This window comes from Sorex fumeus, unplaced genomic scaffold, assembly GCF_029834395.1.
Source record: "Sorex fumeus unplaced genomic scaffold, SorFum_2.1 ptg000213l, whole genome shotgun sequence".
NCBI classification, from domain to species: Eukaryota; Metazoa; Chordata; class Mammalia; order Eulipotyphla; family Soricidae; genus Sorex; species Sorex fumeus.
Genome location: NW_026606270.1, coordinates 1,662,813 through 1,684,454, shown reverse-complemented (window position 1 = coordinate 1,684,454; position 21,642 = coordinate 1,662,813). Strand labels below are relative to the sequence as shown.

Sequence of the window (21,642 nt, the reverse complement as noted above, 5' to 3'; positions counted from 1 at the left end):
CCACCCGGGTTCAATTCCTCCGTTCTTCTCGGAGATCCTGGCAAGCTACCGAGAGTATCCCACCCGCACGGTGGAGCCTGGCAAGCTCCCCGTGGCGTATTCGATATGCCAAAAACAGTAACAATAAGTCTCACAATGGAGACGCTACTGGTGCCCGCTCGAGCAAACTGATGAACAACGGGAGGACAGTGCTATAGTGCTACCCAGTCATGCTCAAGGATTACTTCTGGCAGGGATCCGGGGTGTGCATATCTGCTATACTATCCAGCCCTCCCCGCTTTTGTTAGACATCACAGCCTCCTGATCCAGGACCTAGGTGTCTCCCAGTGGCCTCAGAATCTTGTGTTTCAGGCAACTTCGCCTGCATTATTATCTTGTGACTTATAAACAGCTTACCCTTAGCCTTAACTATAGAGGTGTGTGTGTGTGTGTGTGTGTGCATAAAATGTTACGGGGCCACAGCTGGCAGTGCCAAGGTTGGGGGGGGTGTACTCTGGGCCTGGCACATGCAAGTCCCGTATTCTCCCACTCTCATCGCCCTGCTGCAGCATCTTTCATCTTGAACTAGCGAATTGGCATCCTGAATTTACAGATGTTTTTGTTTTGGGTGGGGCACACCTGGCGATGCTCAGGAGTTACTCCTGGCTCTGTCCTCAGGAATTACTCCTGACAGTGTTCAGGGGGACCATATAGGATGCTGGGAATTGAATGGAAGTTGGCCACGTGCAAGGTGAACACCCTCCCTGCTGCTGCACTGTTGCTCCGGCCCCAAATTTCACAGATTCCTCAAGTGTGCCCTGTCCCACACAAAACCAGCAGGTGTCTGAGACGCCTAGTTTCCTCCCCATTCTTCACTGGCATTCTTCACTGGCATCTGACCTCTTCCCCAGCCCAGTCCCTCACCATCCTCTCCCCTTTCCTGCCCACCTCCCGTGGTCCCCAGATGACCACGCCAGTTGTCATCGCTCTTCCCACACACCCCACTCCACGGGGCAGTGAAGAGTATTTCACAGCAGAGACAAATTCGTTCCACATGCGAAAATCCTCTCAGTTTCCCAGAATAAAGGAAGCCCCCCAGGGGGAGGGGCTGGGACTCTCTCCATCTCCTTCTGTTACTCCCCCTGGCTCCAACCATGACAGCCCCCTTCTTAAACCCCAGACCCTGCAGAGGGGTCTGCGCCAGGGAGGCTGCCCACTCACCGAGGTCCATGTTGCGTGTGCGGGGGTTGCACTGCTTGGAGCCTTTGCAGCTTCTCAGCTCCATGAGCTGCACGTGCAGCTGGTTGAGAACATCCCTGTCCAGCGTGCTCACCGCGTTCATCAGCTGCGTGGTGGGTGGGTGGGGTTGTCAGCAAGGCCATGGAGGAGGCAGGCTATGGAGAGGGGTGTTCTGCCCATCCCAACCCCCCAGGATGTGTCTGGGCTACAATCTTCCCCTCTTGGCTGAGCCCCAGAAGCCGGGAGGAAATCGCTTCGTTTTGGGCCTCCCGGAGAGTGCTGGTGTGGGTGGGGGGCTGGACCCCTGGGTGGGCAAGGCAAGTGATCCACTCCCCTAAACTACTTTCCCAGTCCCCCGTGGTTCCTTCCTGGCCAGGAAGTTGCTGTTTGGTGCCAGAATAGGCAACTCTGACCTGGGGCCTTCTCTGCCACCCACAGTCCCTTCAGAAAAGACGGGGCCTTAAATCAAACCATCCGTGAATGCTGGCAAGTGCCAAGCCCGACCTTGGGAAGCATTGGGTGTCTGGGCTTTGGAATACTCAAGCGGGAAGGAGGGTATGCAGGTGGGGTGCAGAGGGTCTGCACCACGGGGCATTGCCAAGAGCTGCCCCTGACATGAAGGACCCCGGTCCTCCCTGCAAAGCTTTTAGATGCTGCCACATGCACACACACACACACACACACACGAGTGCAGACCACATCGGAGGGACTGGAGTGCCAGGGGCCCAGACAGGTGAACCACAGCCCCCATCCTCCATGGCTTCACAGCTCCCCGCAGGGCTGGCCCAGCCATCAGCGCTCTCCCCTTCCACCGCTACTCCTCTCTGGCCTGGTACCTGGTAGGGATCTGTGTTCAGGTCGAAGTACTCCAGGAAGCCGGTGGCAAATTCACAGAAGAGGAAGTTGTGGGTCTCGTTGATGGTCCGCAGGCACCAGTAGGTGTTGTTGTTGGCGCTGGTGCATGCGCAGAAGGGTCCCACTGCGGGGTGGGGAGAGCGGGAGGTTGAGGGCGTGGGGAAGGGTGGGACCCCCCGTAAAAAGGCGCCCCCGCCCGCCAACCCCGCTCTCTCGCTCACGTGTCCAGAGCGGCGCCGTCTGCCAGTGCTGGTTGTCGTGCGTGAAGCACGTGAGGCCGGGCATGCTGCACGTGTCGTTGTTCTGCAGGCGCTTGAGCAGCTTGCGGAGCTTCTTCTTGCGCTTCTGCTCCCGCAGCAGCCACACCTTGTCCTTCTCCTGCAGCCCCTTCCTGCGGGCACAGCACGGGCCACACCCCTCACATCTTCCCCCGACCCCCGGACAGCCCCAGCCCCTGCCCGCCCCTTTGGGTCTGGAGGCAGCGGAAGGAGGGTGCGGCGGGCTGGCAGCAACGCCCTCCATCCACCAGGGGGCGCCAACGACCGCCCAACGCCTCTGCGCACCAGACCTGCCTGCCTTGCTGGGTATGCAATGTATGGGCAGGCAGCCTGCCCACGAGGGCATCTCTGCAGGGCATACGCGTCCTTACCTGAAAGGGTGCAGGCTGGAGGCTTTGTGCTTGAGAGAGCCTTTGTGCTGACTGTGGTAACTGGAAGAGACCCCACCCCAGGCATCAGGGCATCTCCTGGGCAGGGCCCCGGGAGGTGGGGGTACCAGCCCCAGGACACAGCTGCCTGCCTGCCAGCCTGGCTCCCTCCCCCAGGCCTGAGTCGGGGGTTCTCCACCAGAATGAGCTTCAGGTTCTCGGGACGTGGGTCCCCACCATCTGGTTAGCCCCAGGGGATCCCTTTAGGGACGGGCAGAGAGATGCCACACCACCCTGTCCAGAATAGCAGACACTAGCCCTGCTGTCCAATGTGTGTGAGTTGGTGGGTGGGGGGAACCTTCAGTGCCACTTCCTCTGTGATCAGGAGCTTGGAGGGTGCAGGGGTGCCCCCGGCAGCACAGCATGTTCCCACAGTCCAGCATTTCTCCTGGACACCGTGGATGCGGTTGTGACCCTCGGGGCAGTGTCCCCTGAGAGGCCCACAGGAGAGATGCTTCTCCCTGGCTGAGCACCCGGCAGGCTGGTGACATGTGAGCTGTCAGTGACAGCTGTCTCATCATCTCCCCATCCAGGCACCGACCTACCCAAACACCATCCGTTCATAAATGTATACACACACCCATGCTCCCATGCACCTGCCCTCCATCCTTCCGGCCACCTTCCGGCCACCTATTATCCCTCCATCATCCACGTGCTCATCCCTCCATCACCCCTCCACCCACCCTTATGTCCACCCACTTATCCACATACCCACTGACCCACCTACACATCCATCATCTGTTCATCAATTCCACCACCCATCCACCTGTCCTTCATGTTTAATATCCACCATCGACCTGTGGCCACACTGACCCATTCATCATCCATCCACCCATCACCCACCTGTTCATCATCATCGTCCACCCGCCCATCCATTTACATTCATCTACCCATGCACCCATCCACCCATTTTTACCCATCCATCATCCATCCATCCATCCGTCATCCTGTCTATCCATCCATCCATCACCCGCCTATTCTTCATCCATCCATCTCTCCACCTGCACCCTCATTCAGTAACTGATGGACGAGATGGGGCTGAGCCCATCACATCGGGGTGCAGTGCCCTCAGGGAGCAGCCGCAGATGTATGGATCCGTGTCCCCGGCCCCTCCTCACCTGACTTTGTGGCAGTCACATTCTTCTGGCCGCTTCTTCTTCAGATGGCCGCGGACTTCCCTGAGGTTCTTAATCTTGCTCTGCAGAGTTTCAATCTGAAGGGAAGGAGTGGGGCATTGGGGGAGGAGGGTCAGCCTTGAAGTTTGGGCACCCAGAAAAGGGCCTGGTCTGCCCTGCCGAGGCCTGCTCCCCTGGGCCCCGGACCAGCATTTCATTTTGGGGTGTCATGGGGTGTTGGCTGCCGGAGCAGGCAGCCCTAGCTCAGGGTGCTGTCTGCAGGCCACGTGAGCCCAGTGTGGACTTAAGTCCCGCCTCCATGCTTGCTGAGATGCTGAAGGCCATGGGGTCCCAGCACTGAGGCTCCCGGCCTGGGTGGGTGGAGGTCAGGGGGGCTCCTGGCTGTCACCTCATGGTCGATATGCAGCTTATGGTCCTTCCAGGCCTGCAGGGACTTGTACAGGTCCAGGTCGCACTGCACCGTGTCATTCTCCAGGATGTAGCACCTGCCAGGAGAAGGGGGCACGCCGGTCTGAGTGGCCTGAGGGGGGAAGGGGTGCCCCGGTCGAGGCCCCGCACCCCAACTCTCACCGATGTGTCACTTTAATGGGGTTGGATGCCGAGTAGTCGGGGAGGCCACCCGTGCCACTGAAGTCCCCGCCGTCCTTGTCGTCCTGGTCCTCGGGGGCCCCCGGCCAGTGGCGCTTGGTGAGGTTGTGGGGCAGGGACGTGTCCTCCAGGGCCCCATTGCTGCCCACGGAGCGGATGGAGCGGCCGCGGGAGTAGCTGGCCTTGTACTCTGGGGGTGCAGAGGGCCAGCAGCCACCTTAGGAGCTGGGCAGGGCTCCCGCCGCCACTCTCCCGAGGGTGAGCCCAAGATCCATGGCTGGTGAGGTGTGTGGACCCTGGCCCCCTCCCCAGAACTGCAGCTGGTCTTGGCCTGGAGCTGAAGAAGAGCTGGCTGGAGACAAGGTCAAGGGAAAGATGTGCAGCGAATGAACTGGGGGTCACCAGGGGATGGCCACAGGGACACGGCCATGGGGAACCAGTGGGCATGGAGCTCTGAGTCCATCGTGGAAACAGCCAGAGCCAGAAATCCAGGCCAAGGCAGAGGGGGGCTGAGCAGGGGCTGACAGCTGGGGCTGCCCTTATGGGGTTCCCCAAAAGTTTTGGGAGCCCTGGGAGTGTGTAGGGGTCCTATAGGACTTTGGGGTTCCGTGGAAGTTTGTGGGGGGTCCCTGTGGGGACGACTGTTGGGGATGTGAACACTGGACTCTCTTGTCCACTCACTAGACTTGGAAACTGTCAGTTTTGGGGACAGGAACTTCACCTCCATTAAAGCAGAGAGGGGGGACACGGGGACAGATGCGCTGACCTGAGGGCCCAGAGGACTGGGGACACCTGACTTGTGAGTGTGAGGTCCCAAGTTCAATCCCTGAAGCCACCACATGTTGCTCTGGAGCCCGATGACCACAAGCACCGCCACAACGGGTGTGGTGTGTGACGAGTGTGGCCCTGGGGACCACATGACCCCACCACAGCACCACCCATGACAGAGTGGCATGAAGCACCAATAGAAAAGGGACAGCCGCTGGCTCCCGGGGAAGGGCTGAGTGTCCCGGAAACTCTGGCATGGCCGTTGTCTCCACAGGGACATCAGAGAAACGTGGGGCAAAGTGACAGTGAGGGACACCTGCTCAGGGTCGTGCTGCAGAAGCCAGAACGGGCGTCCCCCTGTCCTCTCAGTGGGCACCAGAATCTCGGGCACCAGGGGTCTGGGGGTGCCTCGGGAACCCGCTCAGGATGGTGCCTCCCAGCTGGTCACTCCTCCCTGCCTCTGGCTCCCCGCAGGACCCCTGAACCTTCCTGCAGCTGGACCCACAGCCTGAGGGGGACGCTCGTGAGAGATCCTGAAGCTGTGGGTGGGTCCCAGAGTCTTGCTCCCTGCTGCTGGCCCACTCGTTGTGCGCGTGTGTGTGTGCGCGCGCGCGCGCGTGCTTTGTAGGTCACACCCGGCTATGCACAGGGTCCTGGCTCTGCACTCAGGAATGACTCCTGGCGCTGCTCGGGGGCCCATATGGGATGCTGGGACTCGAACCCTGGTCGGCCTCATGCAAGGCAAACGCGCTACCCGCTGGGTTATCTCTCCAGCCTCCACTTACTCTTCTTGAAGAACTTTTTCCGGCGTCCGGCCAGGCCGAGCGTGTAGTCGCTGGTCTCGCAGGCACAGGCCTCGCTGCCGGGCCCGAAGGACCTGGGCACCAGGTTGGACAGGTCTCGGCCCCCCGGCCGTGCTGCGCCTTTGCATTTGTGCAGCTTCAGTCTCCCAGCCGCGTCCTCCACACACTGCCACTTCTGCAAGGCAGGGACAAGGGGCTGGGCTGGGCCTGGCTGGACGGGGCGGGGCCAGGCTGGATGGGGCGGGGCGGGCCTGGGCGGGGCCAAATGGGGGCGGGGCGGGGCTGGACCAGATGGAATGGGTGGGGCTATGCGGGACAGGGCTGGGCCAAGTTGGGATGAGCTAGACCGGGCTGGACTGGGCTGAACTGGACCGGCCTGCACTGGGCTAGCCCCCTGCACCCCTTGCATAGCTCCACTCTCTCCCCCTGGACCATCACTTCCCTAGTCACCCGTTGATCTCTCCAGCTTCCTTCAGGCCCATGTGATTTACCAGGAAACTCACCGCCCATCTCCTGTAACGGAGCCACTAAGGAGGGCCCTGTGAAAGTAATGCCACAGGCCGGGGAGATGCTCAGAAAACAGCCTGTGGGGGCGGGGGGTCTGGGCTTGATCCCCAGCACCTAGGAGTGGCCCCTGGGCCCCAGAGGGAATGTGTCGGCTGCCGCGCAGCAAGGCTGCGGTGTCTGAGAGGGACCCCCAATCCCTGCGCCCCTCACCTGGCCCAGCTGCTCGCAGGCTGTCTGGAATTCGGCCCGCTGGCAAAGGTCCTTCACGCGCTGGTACTTGGGCAGGAAGTTTTCCTCCTGGGTCTCTGCCTTGTCCCCGACCCTCTTGTGAAGCAGCTTTCTGGGGGGCAGAGAGTGGGGTGTGGGCAGTGGGCTCTGGGGGGCAGAAAGTGGGGTGCGGGCAGTGGGCTCTGGGGGGCAGAGAAAGGGTGGGGGGTAGGCAGGCAGTGAGCTCTGGGAGCAGAGACCTCCTCCCCGGGGGTGGCCTTCAGAGCATGGAACCCTGTCACTCTCCTGACCAGGCATGAGAAATGGGGGCTTAGGAAGAGGGGAGGGGGCCTATCCCAGGGCACCTCTGAGCATCCTCTTTGGTCCCCTCAGCACCACCTGCCTTAGTTCCGTGGGGAGCAGCCCGGAGCCCCAGCTCTGCTGGGCGTGAGAAGAAACGGGGGTCTCACAGAAAACCCCCACACTCCCAGGGACATGTGGCCTCAGAAGCTGGTCCCGTATCCCGGCTAAGGACACAGCAGTCACTGTCCGGAGGGAGCCCAGCACAGCCCCCGCACCCACACTCACCCCCGCTCCACCAGGAAGGAATCTCGCCAGACACGCATCTTCTTCTTCAAGTGAAACCTGGAAAGAAAAGCGCTTGTCCACCTGCGTGTCCATGGGGAGCCCCGGCACCCCCTTCCTGATGCAGGAGGGTAGCCCACACGCCCATTGGGGACCTGGGCTCTTGGGGGGGGGCAGCGGGGGCTTGTGTAATATCAGGTGCATCTCCTGCAGCCACTTGTCCCCTTCCCGGTTCTAAGACTGAGGCCAGGTGAGGGGGCATCTGGCCTGTACCCCACATTTCTGGGGCCTCTGAGCATTCTGCCATTTCCTGCAGTTCAGTGGAGATGCTCCCTCCAGGCAGCCGGCTGTGGACCCAGTTTGACTAGAGTGGCTCTAGGTGCAGGGACAGTGCTGGCCAGCAGATGGCGCTGCTGCCACGCTGGTGAACACCCGCTCCCAGCTCGGCTCTCCTTTGCCAAATCAGGACTCCCAAGACTGGTTCCATTGGCCACCCAACACGGAAGTCATACAGTGTGACAGCCCAGTCTTACCGGAGACCACAGGTCACGTGGTCACTGGTAGTGAGGGGGATCGGGAGTCCTGCCCAGTGCTCAGGCTGGAGGGACCCTCACTTGGTTGCTTCCTGGTCTTTAGAGCTTAGCTGGGAGGACCCCACGCACCTTTGCTCAGGGGAGGGCACTGGGGGCTGTGAGATGCAGAACCCTGGTTCCTGTACCTTGGAGACCCCCCTCCCGTACACACACACACACACACGCACACACACACACAGCGCTGAGCACCCCACATCCTCCTCACCGATTCATAGGCCGCTCTGAGTCCAGCAGCTTGAGGACCGATTTTCCGTCCATGTCCGAGGGGATGTCCAGGCCCGCAATGTCCAGGATGGTGGGGGCCAGGTCAATGTTGAGGACGATGTGGGGGTTCCTGGAAGGGTGGGGACACTGGGCACTCGGCCACTGCTCCTGGAAGGTGGGTGCTGCGCCTACAGGGGCCTCCGTGCTCCGGTACCCCAATACTGGATGCCTACCCCGGATCCCAGCTCTGCCTACGCTGCCCCCAGACTCCTGGTCTCCACACACCCACAGCTCACAGAGTCTCCTGCTGGGATGTGCCCACACCCCAGGAAAGGGCACCCGCCTTCCAGAGTTGCCCGAGGCCCTGGACCCTGGCTGTGCTCTGGTGGCTGGGCACAGTCTAGCCTGGACCTTTGTCTTCTGGAAGCTTCTCCCTCCACATGCCCTTGGCCACCTTCAGTCCTGAGCTTATAACTGGTCCCCTCTGGGCCCTGAGAGTCAGACGGGGAAGGGGGCAGCACACTGCCCATCCCCCAATATGCTCAAGGCTGCAGCCCCCTCCTCCAGGCTCATCACCTGTAACTTGGGACCCCAGGCCAGAGTCACCTGCTGCATGCCCTTTGCCTGCCTGGGGAGCCCGGAGGCCTCCCTGGAGGAAGGGGCTCTGGTGTGGGGGGAGATGTCACCCAGTCAGGGGGCGGGGCTCACAGTGGGGGCACACTCACAGGGGAGGGGGATTACACATTCATAAGGGGTCTTGTGCTCGTGGTGGGACTGGGGGTCATGCACTGCCTGGGGGCGGGGCGAGCACTCACAGTGAGCCGGCCTCCACGTTGGGGCCCCGCACATAGAAGGGGACCCTGATGTCGAACTCGTAGGGCATGGACTTGCCCTTCACCAGGCCAAACTGGCCGATGTGGTAGCCGTGGTCTGCGGTGTAGACGATGTAGGTGTTGTCCAGCTCCCCCGTCTCCACCAGCACGTTGTAGATCTGCGGAGGGCAGAGGTGGTGAGGACAGGGCAGTCCTGAGGTGCCTCCCGGCCCACTTGGGGTCTCTGGTCAGTGCCCCGCCCTCTCCCGTGCAGTGCCAGGTGTGTGTGTGTGGGGAGGGGGGCACCTTTGGAGCCTCTGTGAGTCCGTCCTGAGGTGGCCCCAGGCACTGGCCTGCAGCCGTGTCGAGGTAAGGGGGTGCAGGACAAAGAGTGGAGCTGGACAGGGCAGTGGGCTCTTATGGTGGTGGTAGGGTGGACCCCTATGGGCACGAAGGAGGCGGCCTCAGGGAGCCAGAGATAGAGAATCGTATCCCGTGGGCCCAGGACTCGGCCCTCCTCGGCCATAAAGAACCGGGCCCAGCAGGCCCAGGAGGGCCATGCGGAAGGAGCCAAGGTAAGGGCAGCTCTTTCCTTTGGGGTCACAAACATCCCAGGCTGGATGGTGTTGATGATTCAGCGGTGTGTGGACACCACCCTGCTGGCCTGTGAGGCTGGCCTGGGGCACTGGACACTGGAAAGCCTGTGTATCCTCCCAGCAGACCTGAGAAGCCTGGAAGAGGGCCTGAGAGGCCGCGGGGACAGTGGGGGAGGGCTGGCCTTGCACTCAGCCCATTCTGATGTGACCTCCCCCCCAACCCCTACCGGGAGTAGCACAGCTGGGAGTAGCAGAGGCTTCTTCCAGCAGCTGAAAGGAGGGAGTGTCAGTAGGTGGGGTTTTGGCTGGAACCCTGAGGCGCTGCCTTTTCCCTCTTCTGTGTCCGATGCCCTGCAGCTCCCCACACTGGGGGCTGTGCGGGGGAGGCTGGGGCCAGGGCAGGGGCGACAGGGCGACAGGGCGACAGGGCACAGCTCCAGCTGCAGGTGCTGGATGGGTGGGGCCAAGGCAGGATGGGTGGAGTCGGGCTCCAATGTGAGGGGCGTGGTCGGGCGTGGCTCCAACAAAGGGGGCATGGTTACAACAGAAGGGGCAGGCTCCAACCCAAAGGGCAGGGATGGGCGGGGCCAGGGCACGATGGGTGGGTGGAGTCGGGCTCCAATGGGAGGGGCATGACTCCAATGGGAGGGGTGTGGTCGGGCGTGGCTCCAACAGAAGGGGCGTGGCTCCAACAGAATGGGTGGGCTCGAACCCAAGGGGCAGGGATGGGCGGGACCAGGGCATGATGGGTGGAGTCGAGCTCCAATGGGAGGAACATGGTCGGGCGTGGCTCCAACAGAAGGGGCGTGGCTCCAACAGAAGGGGCGTGGCTCCAACAGAGGGGGCGTGGCTCCAACAGAGGGGGCGTGGCTCCAACCCGAGGGCCAGGGATGGGCGGGGCCAGAGCAGCTGGTGGGCAGGTTGGAGCACCAATGGGGGCGTGGTGGGCGGGGCCCGATGGAAGGGGCGGGGCTCCGGCTGCGGGGCGGGCCTACCCGCTCCATGGAGTCGTCCACGGACAGGAGCGTCTGCAGGCGCTTGCGCTGCAACATGTTGGTGAACTGCATGTGGATGGGCTTCATGGGCCCCGTGTAGCGCATGATCCAGTGCTTGTCGGGGTTGGGGGCGTAGTTGTAGCTCGGCGTGCTGGGAGCAGGCATACAAAGAGGGCAGGGGTGAGGAGGGTAGATGCGGAGGCAGGCCAGATCCCACCTCTCACACACCTGGGCTGGGGCGGACACATCCACAGCAACGGGTGCCCGTCCTGCCCCTGCCCCCACACACCTGGGGCCCACGCTGTGAGAGTGTGGACGCAGGGGGCCCAGTCGGCACGTGGGGGGGGTGAGGGAGACTCTGGTGTGGGGGTCAGCTGATGGGTGCTGGGTCACCAGGCTGGTGGCCAGTGCCCTTGCTTTCTCGCCCACTGGCCACCTAGGCTAGTCTCCCCGCAGGGGGTCCCCAACCCCTCTCCTTCCTGCTCTGAGCACAGCCCTGCTCCTCCCCCGCCTTTGTCACTTTCGAAACCAGCAAATGCACTTTGTCACTTTTGAAACCAGCAGCGCTGTGGCCACTGCTCCAGGAGTTCCTTTGGCAAGGGTTTGGGGAGAAAGGAAATGACTTAGAATAAGCCCCCCCCACCCCCACATCCCTGAGGATCCTCTCCCGGATGTTCCCGTCCTTTCCAGGGACCAACCAGGTCAGAGCAGAGTAGGGAGCTGCGGGGGGGGGGGGGGGGGGGGCTGAGAGTGTGGTTGTGGCCCACCATCACCAAGGCAGCTTGAACCTGACTAGGGAGTGCTGGAGGCTCTCCCCTCCCTCTATCCCCTCCATGTGGGAGAAATGTGGAAACTGAGGCGGAGCAAGGCAGATGAGGGTGGAGCTCCAGGATGCACATGTATGGTCCAGGCAGATCTGACACTGGTGTGTACTTGTCTGTATGTGTGTGTGTGTGTGTGTGTGTGTGTGTGTGCATGTGTCTGTATGTGTCTCTGTGTAATTGCACTTGTGATCTTATGCTCGTGTGCATTTCTGTATGCCTTGATGCACTGCCAGTGTCTAATTACATGTCTTCAAGCATGTCTTGTGTCTGTGTTATATGTGTATCTGTGTACGTAACCGTGTGTGAATGTGTGTATCAGTATCTATTTACTACTAACTTGTCTCTGCACCTGTGTCTCTACATGAAACATTTGTATGTTTGTACTTGTGTGCCTGCATGTACTCTTGTATTATATGTGTCTGCATGTAGATCTGTACTTTGCATGTACCTATGTGTGTGTTTATGTGAACACATGCATCAGTGTCTGCATGTATGTTTTTATGTATGTACCTGTGTGTCTGCACATGTGTATTTTTGTGTGTATCTGCTCATCTGCATGCATCTGTGTGTGTGCATCTGTCGGTGTGTATCTGGGTGTGTGTGCATCTGTGTGTGTGCATCTGTGTGTGTGCATCTGTGTGTGTGCATCTATCGGCATGTATCTGTGTGTCCCTCTGTCTGCATCGGGAGAGGGAAAACCTCCATTAAGCAGTATTTGCCTAAGAACCAGGCACAGCCTTGAGGTTGAGAAGGAAAGATCTAGAACTCTGGCTGTCCCCCTCACTCCCCAGCCTTAACTGTCTTGGTTAAACATCCCAGCTGCACAACTTTTCTGGCTTTTCCTTTTGCTTTGGGAAAGATTACGCCCCAGAGGTAGAGAGCCTTCCCAGCACACCCCTAATAAGGTGTGGGGGGCTCTCTGGGAGACAGCCAGTGTTGCTCATGTTCAATTTCTGCAATTTTCATTTCAAAGAGAAATAAAGGAGCAGATGATGTCAAATCATCTTCTGATCATGATGCTCCTGGGGGCAGACGGGGTGGGGGCAGTGCTGGCACCTCTTTTAATGGAGAAGCTGACAAAGCAAAGCATCCCTCTTGGATTCTCCCTTCAGCGGCCTGAGTGGCCCCCCCAATATGATCTGTGGGTGGGGGAGGGGGAGGGTGGGGGGTGCCAAGGAATTGCCTTGAGCCGATGGGGGCAGTGCTGCCCTCTGGTGGACAGAAGCGGCGCTGCAGCCTGTGGAACTTGGCCCTCTCTGCCAACCCCCTCTGGGGTGGAGGACAGGATCAGAAGGTTAACACATGGCCCGGCGCCCTCCCAGCAATCACAGCGGGGCACCGCGGGGCGAGGAGGGCCGCATTCTGATTGCGATGGAAATTAAACGCGGAATATTCAGCGGAGCCACACGCCCTGTCCTTGTGCCAATGTCACAGCTGGGGCTGCTAACACGGCTGCTGAGAGGGAGAGGGGTGGAACAGCAGAACTTTCCAGAAACATAGGGAGGTGGGGAATCTGGGGGTGCATCACGGGAGGGGAGGGCGGTGATGGGGGGCCTGGGGAGAGTGCTGGATCCTGACTCTGCCTTTTACCAGCTGGGCAGCACCAAAAAAATGCCCCCTAAAGTCTTGGTTTCCTCAGATGCCAAATGGGAATGACACCGAGTGTGACATCCATACGGTGGGAGCACCCCGGAGTGTGGGAGCACCCTATAGTAGGAGAGCACCCCCGTACTGCAAGGAGACCCCACACTGCAGGAGAACAGGCAGGGTAAGGGGCTGCAGGATGAGGAGGTACATGGGGCATGTGTGCCCTCCTCTACCTCAGCCTCTCCCCAGCCCCCTCTTCCTCTGCACCCCACTCTCTCCCGCCAGCCCCTGCCCACACTTTTACCTCGGCATCTCCCCCACCAGTATCTTCCCCACACCCCAGCATCTCCCACAGACCCCGGCATCTCCCCCAGACCCCAGATTCTCCCCTATACCCCAATGTTTCCCCTCAACCCGGTGTCTCCCCTATACCCCAGCACCTCCCCCCTCACCCATCTGCTATGGGGAGTGACACCACAGCACACGGGCAGGACACTAGGCGTTGGTTGCAGGGCCCCAGGGATGCAGCATTCAGGATGGGTCCTGTCGTGAGCCAGGGGAACACCAGGTTGATTCTGAGTGTCAAAGCTCCCCACGGGACACGCCAGGGATTCCCAACTGCCCCCTCCAGGCTGCTGCGTTTGGGGCCATCCCTGGGGGACAGCAGGAACTGAATCCCGGGTCCCACTTTCCCCACCCAGAGGGCCAGGGCTGGGGCGCAGAGCCTGCTTCATGCGGGTGGGTGTGGGAAGAGGCCAGGGGTGTAGACGCAGAGCGACATCAAGGGGGCCCTGATCTTCCCCGCACCAAGGGGAGATGCGGGCTCTGTGGTCAGGGTGGTCGTATAGGGTCTGCGGCAGCTCTGGGCGGCACGCTGAGCTGGACCCCTCCGACAGGCCCACTGAGGGGCGCTGAGCCAGACCCCGTGCACGGGGCGCCACGACTTACATGTGCTGCGAGGCGTTGGGGAAATGGTCCGAGTATTGGGGGGCAGAGTCCTCGGGGCCGTGGGGGGCCGCGTGACTGATGACCATGAGCACGGGCCGGTGCGGGTACATCTTCTTGGACGTGCGGAAGAAGCTCACGCTGGCGTTGGTGATGAGGTCCGTCAGGTAGTCCTGGGGGGGGACATGGGCCGGTGAGCAGTCCGGCCTGTGCTGGGCCACACTGACCGCCCTACCCGCGCGGGGCAGCGGGCAGCACCTGGGCAAAAGAGTTGCACAGCGCCCGAGGGGGGCTCACAGGGGCCGTGAGCAGGTCATGGGGATGCTGAATGTGAGAGGCGGCACTTCTCCGTCTGGGAGCTGGGGTGGAGTGGGGTGGGGGTGGGGTGCCTGACGGTCCCTTCCTTAAGAGCAGAAATCAGCAGCCGGCCCGTCTCCCGCGTCACCCATGGAGAAAAGGTGGCCCCGGGGGTCTTGGTCCCAATGCCGGGCTCTTTTTAAGGTTCTGGACATATAGACTGAGAAATCTGGACAGTGACTGGGCGGGGCGGTGAGCGCACTGCAGGGGTGTGTGTGTCTGCAGGGGACAGTGGCTGGACAGGGCAGTGAGCGGCACTGCAGGGGTGTGTCTGGGGAGGGGCAGTGACTGGGCAGTCGGTGAGTAGCACTGCAGGGGTGTGTGTGCGTGAGGAAAGACCTCCCAGGGGCCGAGAGCTGAGGTCCAGTGAGCAGTGAAGACAGTGAAGAGGGAGTGGGAGACAGGTGCCTGGCATGCAGTCACCCTGGGTTCGATCCCCGGCATCCCATGAGGTCCCCTGAGCCCTGTTAGGAGTGATCCCTGAGCCCAGAGCCCGGAGTCAACCCTGAGCGCTGCCAGGTGTGGCCACCCCCAAACGAGTAGCCTCTGGGCCCCGCCCCGGTCCCGGCCCGCCCCCGGGGACGCACACACACCTTGTGGTAGTCGGAGCCGTGCTTCTCCTTGACGCCGTTGCGGCACAGCGTGTAGTTGTAGAAGCGCGAGTTCTTGAGGAGTCCCACCCACTCCTTCCAGCCCCGCGGCACGTACGAGCCGTTGTACTCATTGAGGTACTTCCCGAAGAAGGCTGTGAGGAGGGCAGAGGCGGAGTGGGTGAGGGTCAGCGCCCAGACGCCTCGCTGCCTCCCCAAGGCGAGCCCAGGTCCTGCCCGACCCCCCTCCTCCAGCTGGGATTCTCGGGGTCCGAAAAGGAGCAGGGCCGTGCAGGAGAGAGGAGAGTGTGGGGCGGGGCGGGGGCCGCACTCCCATGGCACCACGTGCCTGGATGTGGGTGCAAGAACCTCACGCCTAAGCTGCGTTCACCGTACCAGGCGTTGGGTGCACCTGTGGGTGGGGGGCAGCCTCCCAGCACCACAGAGCTGCACACCCACCTCATACTTCTGATTTTTAAAAAATTTGTATTGAATTACTATGATACACTGTTACAAAGTTGTTCACGACTGGGTTTCAGTGATACAATGTTCCAACACCATGTATCACCAGTGCACATTTCCCATCAGCAATGTCCCCAGTTTCCCTCCCCCCATCCACCCAGCCTGCCTGTATGGAAGATTCTCTCTCCCTTCCTCCCTCCTTCTCTCTCTCTTCTCTTCTCTCTTCTCTCTTCTCTCCTCTCTCCTCTCTCCTCTCTCCTCTCTCTCTCTCTCTCTCTCTCTCTCTCTCTCTCAGCATCATTGTGGTTTGCACTGAGAGGTTCTCATGTTTGTCCCTTCACCTCCTTCAGCACTCAGTTCTTGCCAGAGAGAGTGACCATTTCCCATGATCACTGTCATTCTGCTCCAACTTCTCTTTTTGGTCTGTGATGCTCCACGGTGGCTAGAGAAGACCTGGGACCCTACCCCGCCCCCAACCCCCACTTATTCAACTTTGTGGACCCTAGAATTTTTAATCCTCTACAAGCAACTAGAAGGTGAATAATGCGAAAGCAAAACAGACAGAGCCAGGGGAGTGGAACCAGGAACTGGACCTGCCTCCCTTTGCCCCGCTCCCGAGGACTTTCTGTTCCCTAGACAGAGGCATGGCTGCATTCCCTGCAGTTCCCTGGACAGATACGATCGCATTCCCTGCAGTTCCTTGGACAGAGGGCCATGGTCATGTTCCCTGCAGTTCCCTGGACAGATACGGCCACATTCCCTGCAGTTCTCTGGACAGAGGGCCATGGCCACACTCCCTACGGTTCCCTGGACAGAGCAGTATGGCCACATTCCCTGAAGTTTCCTGGACAGAGGACCATGGCTGCACTCTCTGCTGTTCTCTTGAGCAAAGCAGTACGACTGCACTCCCTGCAGTTCCCTGGACAGAGCAGTATAGCCGCATTCCCTGCAGTTCCCTGGACAGAGCAGAATGGCTGTGCTCTTTGCAGTTCTCTGGACAGAGGGCCATGACCACACTCCCTGCAATTCCCTGGCCAGAGCAATACACCCACATTCACTGCAGTTTCCTGGACAGAGGGCCATGGCCATGTTCCCTGCATTTCCCTGGACAGAGGCCATGGCCACGTTCCCTGCAGTTCCCTGGACAGATACGATCGCATTCCCTGCAGTTCCTTGGACAGAGGGCCATGGTCATGTTCCCTGCAGTTCGCTGGACAGATACATCTGCATTCCCTGCAGTTTCCTGGACAGAGGACCATGGCCACTCTCCCTGCAATTCCCTGGACAGATATGGTCACATTCCCTGCAGTTCCCTGGACAGAGGGCCACGGCCACGCTCCCCGCAGTCATGGGCAAAACACAGATGATGAGCAGGAGTCAGAAACGGGTCAGGTGCCAGCAAGAAGGATACAGACCAGTCACTGGCTCGCTGTCTGCTGAGGACAAGACCTGGCATTATTCAGTAACATGGACGCGTCCCCACCCCGACAACAAAGCCAAAACAGCTGGGCAGGAGAGCACTGCCGATGCCCATAGAGAGAACTTCAGCATGGCCTTGTGCGGAGCTGACAGCCAGGCAGATGCGGGTCATGCCGGCCATGGGGGGCAGCATGGGTGGAAGGGCCGGGCTGGGGGTGCCCAGGGGATGCCCTTGCTCTATTTCAGCAGGTGATGCAGAGGTGGCAGCTGACTGGGCGGCATGGTGGGGGTCACTGCCACTTCAAGTAGCAGACTTCAGGGGCCTATGTGGCCCAGCCTTCTCGTAGCCCTGGCTCTGCCTCTCCTCCCCCTTCCCTTCCTATTCTCACCTCCTGGAAGTGTCCTGGGGGGTCTGCTCTGGAAAGGGGGCAGGAGTCCAGTAAGTTTGGGAACCCTTGTTTCGTTTCCTGTGGGGACCCAGGGGCACAGCTCCATTGGGGGCTGTGAGCATCTATAGGTCAGCTGGTCCCCCCCCTCCCCCCGCAGCCAGCTCCAGCCATGCAGAAGGAGAGAGAGAAGGCCATGAGGCTCCCTCTCCCTCTCTCTCTCTCTTCCTCTCCCTCCCTCTGTCTCTCTTTCCTTCTTCTTTCCTCTCTCTCTCTCTCTCTCTCTCTCTCTCTCTTTCTTCTTTCCAACCAGGAAAGTGGCTGAATGCTGGGAACCCCCATGTGCCTCGTACAAGGTACCCCAAACCAAACCAGGATGCAGATTCCAAAGATGCTTCAGAACCCAGTCTGAGTGCCCGGGGCGCTGCAGGCACTGGCAAGCGTGCCCAACTGATGCCAACTTGAGCCTGAGAGGAGAAGAGATGGACAGAGGCACATGGCGAGGGAGGAAAGGCCTTTGTTGCCAGAGCCAGAAAACGTGGGTCTCCCACCTGGAACCTTCTAGAACCCGGAGAGTTTTCTGCAGTGTATGGCTTAGGGATGGGAGACCTTGGCAGAAGCAATTCGCTGAAGCCAGACCCTGGCCAGTGGCCGGCAATGTCCAGGAACGGGGCGTCTTAGGCACCCCCCACTCCAGCTCTTCTGGGAAGTACGTGTGCCCATGGGCAGGGTGGGCGCATAGATGAAACACTTCCAGGAGGTGAGACTAGGAAGGGAAGGGGGAGGAGAGGCAGAGCCAGGGCTACGAGGAGGAGGCTGGGCCACGGGGCCACGTCTAGAGAACAAAGTAGAACAAGCCCCCACCTCAGAAATCAGGGGCATCTGTATCCCCGCTGCAGGTCCCCAGCTCTGAGAAGCGGCTGCAATGAGCCCTGGGCATGCCCTGGGACCCTCAGCAGATCCAGGGCGAAGGCTGCACAATTACTGGCGTGAGTTTGGGGGCATGGGGTGCTGCGGACCCAGACGAAGGCTGCTATACCCCTGGTAGGGCACAGAGGACCCCGATGAGGGTGAACAGCCCAGAGCCACAGGTCAGCAGTCTGAAGCGAGATGCTCCCATCCAGAAGCTTCCGTCTGCAGGCTGGCACTATCCTCTCCTCCCTGATGTGCCTGGGAGAGCCACCAGGCCCCGGAGAATGAGTTCCGGGGAGGAAACAGACCCAGTCACCCCCAACGACCTGATCTAATGCGCCTCCCCGCAGACAGGAGCTTGGCTCTGTCACTGTCTCGGTCTCTCCCCTTCTCTCCCGCTTTTCCTCCTGATGGAGCAGAACATGGCAGGGTCTCAAGGAGAAGCTACTTTAGGCTTCGTGGGTCTATCTCCATTGCAACTCTTCAGCTCTGCGACCGTAGGATACGGTCAAAGGCAACTCAGAAATGAATGGGCGTGGTCTGTTCCAATAAAACTTTATTTATAACAACAGATGGAGGGCCAGTAGCCCACTGGCTACTGTCTGCTCTCCCTCTAGCACTAATGGCCAGGAAGTCTTGATGGCCATATTGTGCCCGCACAGCCCAGTGATCTCTGAATTTCTCCTGGGGAGCGAGCTGCCCTCAGGGAGGCTGGTTTTAAGGGGTCCAGTTCGGGCAGGGCAGGTAGGGAAGGCTGAGGGCCTGACTCTGGCAGAAGTTTATTCTCTTCCAGATGTCTGAACCACCCTTGGAAGAAGCCGTGCCCTCAAACTCCGCCTTTCCTGGGGCATCGAAACCCTTTTGGTTCCTGTCTGTGGACACTGAGATTTTATTATTTATTTATTTGCTTTTTGGGTCACACCCAGCCATGCTCAGGGGTTACTCCTGCCTGGCTCTGCACCCACGAATTCCACAAATTACTCCTGATGACGCTCAGGGGACCATATGATATGGGATGCTGGGGATCGAACCCAGGTTGGCCACGTGCAAGGCAAACGCCCTCCCCACTGTGCTATCACTCCAACCCCTCACTGAGGTTTTATTTTCAGTTGATCCAGAGCCTCCACAGGAAAGAGGGTCGATCTGGTGCCCCTCCTGGAAACTCCATCCCCTGTACTCATGGCAGGACCCACCGGTCGTGCTCTCAGTTTCCTTTTGCACGAACAGCGTGACAAGATAAAACAAGTGAGAGGGGAACACGGCAAGTGAGGGAGTTGGGGGCCAGCAGCTGAAAGCTGCAGCTGTGGCACTGAAGGTGTCTTAAGACCATCTGGGCCACAAATGGAGTCTTAGGTCCCAGCAACAATGGTTTCTTTACTGAGAACAAGTGGGGTGCCCGGAGCCGTCCCAGGAAACACAGCAGTGGATGAGACCAATCAGATGCCCCGACAGGGGACTATGCTGAAGAAAGATGATATTGTTTGAGATATCTGGGACAACTGTCCAGCAAAGGACCAGAGCTGGACCAGGGGAGGTGCCACTGATCTAAGGGGTCAGGATGATGAGGAGGACTCAGATCAGAGGGTGGCTGAAATCCAAGCCGCACTGTTCTAGGCAGTGCAAAGAGCAGGTACAAAGGTCCTGGGGCAGGAACAAGTGTGGGAACTCTTGAGGAGCCACGAAGGCTGGTGAGGGCGAGAGGAGATGATGTCACAGGCCAGACCAGAGCGTTGCAGGGTCTTGGAGGTCATAATCAGAAGTGCCAGAAGCAGATCAGAGAGACAGTACAGCGGGGAGGGTGCTTTCCTTGCATGCAGCCGACCCGGGTTCAATCCCCATAACCCCGTACGGTCCCGCCAAGGAGTGATCCCTGAGCTCAGAGCCAGCAGTAAGCCCTGAGCACTGCTGGGGTGGCCCCGAAACCCAGATCCTCCTTGTCAAATAAAAGCCCACTGGGGAGACTTATGGAGTTTATACACATGCTGGAACATCACATGGCAGATCCTAATTTTCTGAAAAAGAGGGAGGGGGTCCACGCTTTGGACCTAGGCAGGGATCAAGAGACCGGAAGCAGCAGAGTGCCTCACCTGCTTGGTCTGCGGAGGAGTGAATGACGGCCAGGCATTCTGCATTCCCCACGGTGGGGGTCTGGGCTCCTCCCCGGTCTCCCCAGTCTCTGCTATGATCCTACCGGGTTGTCCCTGAAGATGTGGGTCAAGGTCCTTCCGATACGTGTCAGCTTGAGGCCGGGGTGTGGGGAAGCCTGAGTCCCCTCAGCTGGCTGGCAGCAGAGCTATTTCCTGGGAGGTGTCATTGGAAGCTGCCCACCCCCCTCCCCATTACTGTCTAATGCCATTTCCTCCCCAGGGCCCCCTCATTCCCATCTCTCTCCTCTCTCTAGCCCCCACCCCTTAAAACACCCACCGTAGATTATCCGGGCTCCACCAGGCCCCAGCAAACAGGCCTTCAAAGGCTTTTAGTGCCAAATTAGATTTTGCTCTCATTTGATTAGATTTCCCTAAGGCAGTTTTTAAAATGGTATTCCGGCACCAGCTGAGATGGGAGAAGCAAATTAGCACGGACCCTGGGGCTGCGGGGGGCGGCGGGGGAGCTGGGAGACACAGCCAGGAGAATGAGCTGGAATTAAAATTAAGATTAAAAATACAGGCCGTGTCCAGGCTGGGGCCGGGAGTCACGGAGCTTTTGCCACCAGGATGCTGCAGAATGAAGAGCAAACGGAGGGCTGGAGAGGGGGTGGAAGGACTTGGCAGGCAGATGGGGAGGAACTGAAACGCCAGGCCAGGAAAGGCCTTTGTGGGTGCTGGCCGACAGCCGCTCCTAAGAAGCAGGCTGGCTTTGACGGAAAGGACCGTGTGCTGGGTGGAAATCCACACCTGGCCCGGGAGACTCTGGTTATGCCCCCCTGGTACCACCACTCCAAGCACTTAGGGGCTGAGGGGCGGGCCCGACTCCAGGGTTGCAGGTAGCATCATCGGCCTGACCAATCAGAACAGCACATGGCTGACCAATCAGAGCAGCACATGGCCGACCAATCAGAGCAGCACATGGCTGACCAATCAGAACAGCACATGGCCCTGGCTCCCTGCTGCCATTGGCTCAGGGACAGGCATGTGACACAAAAGGGACCAATGAGCGCCTGCCCTGGGAGTTTTGGGAATTTCCGGAAAAGAGTCTTCCACAGAGCTGGAAGCTGCTGGGGGAGAAGCTGGAAGCTGCTGGCAGCCTTCTTGCCACCAAGAGGAGAGAGTCTATGTGAGTATAAAGCAATGTAGAAGCGACAGAGAGTGAGGTTGGAGTCTTTGTGTCCCTGGATCCACTGGCACCTAGAAGTTGCCTCTGATGCTAACACTTTAGGGTAAATTAGTGACACTGGGAACAGAGGGGGCATTTAGGGTTATAGCAACGGGGTGCGGTCGGGGGGCTCCTGGCATCTATTAGAAAGTGGACAGTCATGGAAGCGTCTGAGCTGTCACCACAGAAAACACAAGCTTCACTACGTTTCACAGGAATGAATCATCCGAGAATGACCCGAGACAGGGGAGAAGCCAGAAGGCCACCCTGGAACA

General features: G+C 59.7%; 1 protein-coding gene across 2 annotated transcripts in view; it reads right to left on the bottom strand.

Moving 5' to 3' along the window:
- Positions 1-21,642, bottom strand: part of SULF2 (sulfatase 2) — an 85,087-nt gene that overhangs the window by 2,046 nt on the left and 61,399 nt on the right. For both annotated transcript variants that reach the window (XM_056108446.1, XM_056108447.1), the window contains 15 exons: positions 14,880-15,031; positions 13,933-14,102; positions 10,574-10,724; positions 8,986-9,161; positions 8,172-8,300; positions 7,377-7,433; positions 6,792-6,921; positions 6,057-6,249; positions 4,486-4,693; positions 4,304-4,400; positions 3,898-3,992; positions 2,723-2,782; positions 2,295-2,464; positions 2,055-2,197; positions 1,201-1,324 (listed from right to left, as the gene is read on the bottom strand). In XM_056108446.1, the coding sequence (XP_055964421.1) occupies positions 1,201-1,324; positions 2,055-2,197; positions 2,295-2,464; positions 2,723-2,782; positions 3,898-3,992; positions 4,304-4,400; positions 4,486-4,693; positions 6,057-6,249; positions 6,792-6,921; positions 7,377-7,433; positions 8,172-8,300; positions 8,986-9,161; positions 10,574-10,724; positions 13,933-14,102; positions 14,880-15,031 (2,055 nt within the window). The remainder of the gene's footprint in view (positions 1-1,200; positions 1,325-2,054; positions 2,198-2,294; positions 2,465-2,722; positions 2,783-3,897; positions 3,993-4,303; positions 4,401-4,485; positions 4,694-6,056; positions 6,250-6,791; positions 6,922-7,376; positions 7,434-8,171; positions 8,301-8,985; positions 9,162-10,573; positions 10,725-13,932; positions 14,103-14,879; positions 15,032-21,642) is intronic.